The sequence below is a fragment of the Ailuropoda melanoleuca genome, chromosome 2, assembly GCF_002007445.2.
Source record: "Ailuropoda melanoleuca isolate Jingjing chromosome 2, ASM200744v2, whole genome shotgun sequence".
Lineage (NCBI taxonomy): Eukaryota > Metazoa > Chordata > Mammalia > Carnivora > Ursidae > Ailuropoda > Ailuropoda melanoleuca.
Window position 1 is genome coordinate 170816063 of NC_048219.1, and position 7909 is coordinate 170823971.

At 42.0% G+C, this 7909-nt stretch overlaps 1 protein-coding gene across 3 annotated transcripts in view; it reads left to right on the forward strand.

The window, feature by feature from the left end:
* Window positions 1-5007, forward strand: part of CPO (carboxypeptidase O) — a 45737-nt gene extending 40730 nt beyond the window's left edge. For all 3 annotated transcript variants that reach the window (XM_034655061.1, XM_034655062.1, XM_034655063.1), the window contains 2 exons: window positions 3697-3781; window positions 4628-5007. In XM_034655061.1, coding sequence (XP_034510952.1) covers window positions 3697-3781; window positions 4628-4890 — 348 coding nt within the window. In that variant the 3' untranslated portion in view covers window positions 4891-5007. The remainder of the gene's footprint in view (window positions 1-3696; window positions 3782-4627) is intronic.
* Window positions 5008-7909: the final 2902 nt, after the last annotated feature.

Here is a 7909-nt window from a genome sequence, read left to right on the forward strand (position 1 = left end):
AGCTTGTAACCCCTGGATTTTTTTTTTTTTAAAGAATTCTGTTTCCTTCTTGGCTCAGGAAGACAGATAGTACATGACCACTTTGCAAAGTTTGTATTCAAAGGTGAGAGGGTTTTGCACTATTGGCTCTCTGGTTAGAGCCCTCTGGCCACAGACTAGAGGAGGCAAAAAGGCAGGAGAGACCTGTGGCACTGACATCGCCATGACTGGAAGATAACTTGAAGGTGGGGATTACTGAGAACACTTTAGTGCCATATGCAGAAATGGGCACATTGAATTGGAAAAGGGCCCTCCAGTTCTGTATCTCTTACAGTCTCAGGTGTTGAACAGTTCGCATTAACATTCATCTCCAAGACTTTTCATTAAAAAGACAGTGTGACAATTTTGCCGCCTATGTCAACTTCATTGAAGCTAGCTAGCGGTGGTTTTAGGTTCTTATGAGTAAGCTTTAATAGAGTGCACAAAGACACAGAATCAAGCCAACAGTTGAAGGAGATCTCCATTTTTGGTACTATTTACAATTACTAGGGACTAGTAATTAATCTCTATATATCTACAAAACCAAAAATTTGTAGAAATCATGATAAATATTATACTGCATGATAGACAACTTGGCAATCACTATGTGGGGGAAATGAAACTATATATAGCCCTGTTCTAAATTGCTTTGGAAATTAGAAGAGCTATAAAAATTCTAATGTTTTAAATGCTGACATTCTTTCCATTTGAACTCTTTCCATATCAACTTCTAGATCCCATCCCAAGCTCCTTCCTCCCACACACATGCCAGGGCCTTCATCAAACTTTTTGTGTGTCTCCCTGTGAATATATGCCTATAGGAAACTCTCTGGGAGTTATTAAGGAGGCTTGAGGTCTTTAGAAATATAGATTATGTACTACTGGCAAAAGGATTTTTATTATTTTTTTTGAAGATTTTATTTATTTATTTGACGCAGAGAGAGACAGCCAGGGAGAGAGGGAACACAAGCAGGGGGAGTGGGAGAGGAAGAAGCAGGCTTCCAGCAGAGGAGCCTGATGTGGGGCTCGATCCCAGAACGCCGGGATCACGCCCTGAGCTGAAGGCAGACGCTTAATGACTGTGCCAGCCAGGCGCCCCAGGACTTTTATTATTTTGACTAAAGTTCCTTTGGGCTGAGAAGAAGGGCAGCAGAGAAATTGGCTCTCTGTGGCCATGCGGTATAGTGTCAAAAGGAGAGAGAAGACTAATCAGGAGGTCCACCCCTAAGGATAGAAGTCAGAGTCTTCAGATTTTATTTCATCTTCTTGGAAAGGACCAAGTCTGTAAGCTAGGGACACAACTGTATACTTCTCATATACCTTACACTTCCTACTCTTATCGACCTCCCCATAGTAATCTCTAATGGAATAATTGAAAAAAAAATCAAAATTTCTTGTATCAGTAAAGAAGAGGAAACTAGGAAGACTGTTTCCCATCCCACAGGATGTGAGGGAAAATAATTACATTGGATAAAATAAGTAAAGGTTGGCAATCAGAAGAAAGAAATAGTCATCTGGGGTAAACTGCAGAAGAGAAAAAAAAAATGCAAGAGCCATTTGGAAGGCAAATGGAGCCTGGAGCTGATGCATATAGCCCAAATAAAAGTGAAGGTCCCACGTGGACCAGTTAGCATGGAGTTTCATTCAGAGAAATGAAGAAACCTATGGGAATTAAAAATAATTAAAAGCAATTCATGTCTCTACCAGACTTTGAAAGAACTTCAAAAGGGATTGTAGCTGGTGAAATCATAGCAACTCTTTCCCCACCCCGCCCCGGGCTCTTCATTTCACTCACAGATACCAACTACCCTGATCTTTTCTCTTCACCCCTCATTTTTATGCCCTTAGCAGAATTCATCTCTCCAGAAATCTTCTTTCTGACTCCCTTCTCCTTCTTATCATTTTTCTCTTCTGTCTACAAACAACTCTTATACCTCTTTGCAGTATAAATGATTCAAACCAGCTTTATTTCATGCACTTCTCAAGCCCTTCCTACCCATCATGTCAATTCTGGACAACATGAGCCCAGGAACTAAGCCAGACTTAGAAACTTTTTTCAGGAAAAGAGAGAGAAGGTGAATGGCCCATGACAGAATTCTCAGTAGTGAGTAAAAAGGAGGCAAAACTCTTGAAAATATGTTCAGTTGAATGTTTTTTCTTTTATCTTTGCCACACACAGAAAGTCCCACGTGCCCTAAGGATGCTGCTCACAGCTGCTGTGTGTGACCTACCACTACTTATTCCCTTTTCTACTCCTCCTTTTGACCTTCACCATGCCTATCCCTACTCTGCCCAAGCACCACTCTGTCACACCCTAGAATTCAACTGAACAATGCAGGACAATGCAGGCCCAGGAAGGTTTAAAGTCAGACTCATCACTAGTCAGAAGTCAAGGGAGCTGACGCACCTGCAAAAGCAGTAGGCTGCCCTAGGGGGTAAAGAAAGCAGGGGTGGACCACAGTCCAGGCAGGGAGTGGGCAAGGGGATTTGGGTGGCGTTTGTGTAAAGTCTAAGGGGAAGTATTAGCGATTCTGGGGTGGGGAATACTTAGAGAAGACTACTGAAAGACTGTTGAAAGGGTATGCGAGGAAATTTATCAGAAGTTTAATAAACACAGCCAATACACTTGTATCTCTCAGTGTTAGGGGCTCTGATCTCAGGATAAGGTTTGCAGAGATCGAGGCTGAGGCATTAGAAATCACTCAGTTCGGAGTGATTTCCAGTGTAGTCAGGTGACATCGTGGTAGGTGTGGGGAAGTGTGTAGCTTCCAGCTCTGAAATTCTGTAAGCCCGAGAGAGAAGTATCAAATACCTATAAGGGAAAATAAGAAGGGAGTTATAAGAGAAGTATGAACAAAGAGCAATGGTGGGGGGAATGGGGAGAGAGGGGATTTAGTTGGGGTGATGAGGAAAGGCCCCATGGAAGAGTCAGCATTTGAAAAAGTCTTTTGAGGTTGGGCAGAACTTCAGCAGGCAGAGAAAAGAAGTAAGGCATGCCAGGTGGAGGGAATGTCCAGAAAAAGGGTAGAAGATTCTGTGGAAATGGGCATGTCTGGGCAACAGTGGAAAAACTTGAGTGTGACTACCATCTGGGGTAGGGTATAAAGAATATGGTGTTGGAAATGTGGGTTAGGGCCACATCGTAAAGGATCTCAAATGTGAAACTGAGAAGCTTGTGGTTAATTCAGTGGGCAATTAAAAATAAGGCTTTTCAGCAGGGTCATGATCGCAATTCTACTCTACCAACATTCACTTGGAGTCCAGAGGAGATCGATTGGGATAAGGATTGATGAGAGGAAGGGAACCGTACTAGAAGACGATAGTCCATTTCAGAGGTAATGAGACTAAGATAGGGTGATGGTGCTGGAAATGCAACTTGGTAACCATTTGAAAGAAGGAGGATCAAAGGTGACTGTAGGATTTTACTTGTGTTTGGGGGAGCATGGTAAGTCAGAAATATGGAAACCAGAATGGCTTTATTAGTGGGGGAATGATGAAATTGGGTGTGCGTGTGTTGAATCTGAAGTACCAGAAGGCTACCTAGGTATAGAGGCCCAATGGGAAGTTAGAAGGATGGTCTGGAACTCTGGAGATGGATTTGGACAAAACACCCAACCCTCTGGATTGTTGGATTTATTTTTAACACCAGATATCTGTCTCTGCATTTCCCACCTACAGATCCAAGTTGGACAGAAGGCAGCAAATGCATTGAAAAAAAAGCATGGAACCAATTATAGAGTTGGATCGAGTGCAGATATTTTATGTAAGTAGCTTTTTTTGCCTCTTCAATAGTATCTAAGTCACAAAAGAAGCCAGTGGACTTTGGGGAGTGGGGTGGGCAGAAGAGGGATGGAAGAGCTCCGGGGGTCAACAGGAAGTTGTACAAATCAAAATGACCAAGGATAAAAGGGAGTCTGTACAAATACAGAATTATGCTCTCTAGGGATAAGGTGTGAGCTAACAGAAAAAATTAATACCCTGGCTCAGACCAGAATTCCTTCTGGCTTCAGTTAAAAAGAGCTTGCAAGTGAGAAGGTACAGGAATTAACAGGAAGGACATTTTCCAGTGACCCTTGGTCAGTTGGTTCAGTTCTCAGAGGACCTATCAGGCTGAGAAAGCAAAGCAGGTAGGGCCTGGAGAAAGGATCTAACACAGAAAAGAATTTAGTTAAAAGGACAGTGCACAGCTTTCCTCTGTCCCCAGCCACCACCTCCTCCACCCACCGGACGACCACTGGGATAACATTTGCATACTATTTTCCTTGTTGCTCATTTTGCTTCTGTTCCTTTATATGTTGGTTCATTTGCCTCATTATACTAGGTTGTCTAGTCTTTGATTCAGTGGAGAAACTTTAACCAAACTTCCACTATGTGCCAAGCATAATGCTAGGTACTCTGGGAGGTGGTGAGGGGAGACAGGATAAACGAGACATAATTCCTGCGTTACAGGGTTTCATATCAATGAGAGGGAGAAGACAGCCATCCATGAATCCTTAATATGAAAAAGTTCATTCATGTTGCTGCATTGAACCTTTATTCCCTGAAATAGCCAGACACCTGTCCTTTCGCAGGATAACGTCTGCCTCTGCCTTCGCGCTTCTGTTTGTAGATACCACATCCGGGTCTTCAAGAGACTGGGCTCGGGACATTGGGATCCCCTTCTCATACACGTTTGAGCTGAGGGACAATGGTACATATGGATTTGTCCTGCCAGCATCTCAGATTCAGGCCACCTGCGAGGAAACTATGGAGGCTGTGCTCTCGGTCCTGGATGATGTCTATGAGAAATACTGGGACTCAGACAGTGCTGGAAAGGTGACATCTACCGCTGTGGGACTGGGCCTGCTGGTCTCCTTCATGTCTATTCTCTGAGTGTGTCCTACCCAGGCCTGCTCAGCTGCAATCGTGAGAATGTGGCTGCAGGAAAGATGTTTGTCTGAGATTAAAGAGGAATCAAATAATTTAAAGACACTTTCCATTTCAATAAAGATGAATCATGTTTGCATTTTCATGTGTGTTTTGCTGGTAATTAATTTGTATTACTTTAAAAGAGTATACTAATTGTCTTTCTCTGCTTGACTCATTTCACTTAGCGTAATCCCCTCCAGATCCAGCCATGTCGAAGCAAATGGTGGGTGTTCATCCTTTCTGATGGTTGAGTAATATTCCGTTTTGTATATGGACCACATCTTCTTTATCCATTTGTCTGTTATCATATGGTTTCACTTACATGTGGAACATAAGGAATAGCATGGAGGACATTAGGAGAAGGAAAGGAAAAGTGAAGGAGGGGAAATCAGAGGAGGAGATGAACCATTAGAGACTATGGACTCCAGGAAACAAACAGAGGGTTTCAGAGGGGAGGGGGTGGGGGGATGGGTTAGCCCTGTGATGGGTATTAAGGAGGGGCAGGTATCGCATGGAGCACTGGGTGTTATACGCAAACAATGAGTCATGGAACATTACATCAATAACTAAGGATGTACTGTATGGTGACTAACAACATAAGAAAAATAAATAAATAAAATAAAAAATAAATTAAAAAAAAGAGTATAGTATTAGTTATTGCTACAGCACTGCCACACCAAGCCACTCTAAAGTTCAGTGACTGCTGAATCTTTAGGTCAGCTGGGAAGTTCTGCTGATCTCAGCCATGCACATTTAGGCCGCTGTGGTCAGTTTCAGGGCAGCTACCTTGGGGCCTAGAGACGTTTTTTCTCATCTAAATATTTTTTAAAATTTGCTCATTTTTTTGAACCAGGTTCACCTTTAATTTTATATTATTGAACTAGTAGCAGCATTCAGAAGATGTTACATAATCTTTCTATATAGCTGTTGCTGGCTTTATTTATTTAATATTTTATTTATTCATTCATTCATTCATTCAAAAATCCTTTTTGAGAATCTGCTAGGTACATTTTGCTAGGCTCTGGGGTTACAGCGGTGAATAAGATAGACATGGTCCCTGTGCTCTTGGAATTTCTATTCCAGTGGGTGAGATTGGGGATGGCAGCTATAAATAATTGGAATGGACACACTGTTGCATACAGGGCAACTCTCAGCTCAGGGGAGCCATAATAATCAAGAACACAAATAAATAAACTGAATATTGCAGCTTGCGACAGGTGCTATGAGAGAAATAAAGAGTAAGTAGAGAGGTAAGCAAGGGCCAGATTGTGCATATCCAGGAATACAGGCATTTAATTGTGCTGTCTTGTCTATTAAGCAGCAAGTGGTCTTAAGGTAGTGTCTATGACTGTCTTTTCCTATGTGTCTCTGTGTGACACCTTGAAATGGTGCTAAGCACTTGTCAGGCTTTGAACAAATGTTGTAGCTGTAACCAGCTGACAGAGCATTCTTGGATGTTCAGTCACCCATTTCTAAATTTACTTGTTGGTCACAGTCACAATACACTTCTTGGTTGTAACCCTTTTATTGCCTTTCTTTGTCCTCTTTATTTCTCCCTGTTTTGCCAGTGTGTGGCTGATAACGGTCAGAAAGAAAAAAAAAATGTCAGGGGCAAGAGGGCTTAATGAATCAGAGAACAGCTATTTACATAAAAACACCAACTCCACAATCGCATTGTCAGGAAAAAATGGTAGGATCTCATCAGTAGTCAGCCTAGGAGGGAAGAAAACTAGTGTGACCCCCAATGCCATATTCAAGAAGAAAGTGAGGGAGCTGTGCCTTAGAACATGGGTTATCAGCTCTCACCTATCCTGTGTTTTAGTTTCTATGACCGTTAAGAATTTGGACCTCTAAGTATTATAGGAACTCTGACCTACAAAGCTTAATTTATGTCTAAAGATTGAGCCTATGGGCAAATAAAAGGAGAAGGGAACAGATGGAGATGAGAGCTATTCGCTTGCCTGAAACCTCTTACCTGGATTCTTCCAAGAGTCTAGGACTCCATCATAGCTTTCTTGGGGGGCTTCACATGGCTCTGAGGCCATGGGAGGATCTGAGGTCCAGGACATGTTTTATACTTCTTCTGAAACTTTTTTACTTCCTGTGACAGGATGCTAAGAGCAAGGGTGGAAACAACCACACAGATCTTTCTTAAGGAAATTTTAACTTCCCGGTCTTAAATGGCAACAGGTTGGGAAAGCTTCACAACTGATGCATTTAATGAAATCTTGAGAGTATCTTGTCCTGTGACTTTGTTGGGTCTGGGATTTGATATTACCCTACTTTAAAGCTAAGAAGTTACCTTGTTACTGTTTCATGGATGTTGGAAGACATGAGACAACGGAGTCAGGGACACAGGACAGCGTTACTCACAGCACAGCAAGCAGCTTAAGCATCGACATATTCACATTGGCTCCTCTTGCTCTCAGTATCTCAGAGAGCCCAGATGACACCTGCTAGTGCAGTGAGTTGTGTTATAGGAGAGAAACACTGAGCTTGAGGACTTCACTGCTTTTAATGCAAGCAGTAAGCAAGCCCACTCTTTATCCCAGGAGGAGACACTTCCTCATTACTCACAGGTGCTTGCTGGCTTCAAACACAACTCTGAGAAATGGGCCAGAGCGTCACATCCTTAGCAAAGCCAACGAGATGTGTAGGAGCAAGAGAAGAACATTGACGACTGTCTTCCAATAGGCTTTTATGTATTAGGTTGAATCATGTGAGATTGCTGTTTGCATAGGCCAAAAAAGTCCAAGTATTGGTGATTTTATATGGCTCAACATAATTTCTCAGTGTTAATAAAGGTGTCTCCATGGTGTCATTTTAATTTTTTTTTAGAAAGTTTGAATATACTGCATTTTCTGTTACTATTTCTTTCCTTCCACCAAACTCTGTTGGTGTTTTTTTCCATAAATGTTCCTACAAAGGATCTAAATCTTCTTGACTTATAGGTAAATTTAGAGTTTAAAATGATGCAAAATGA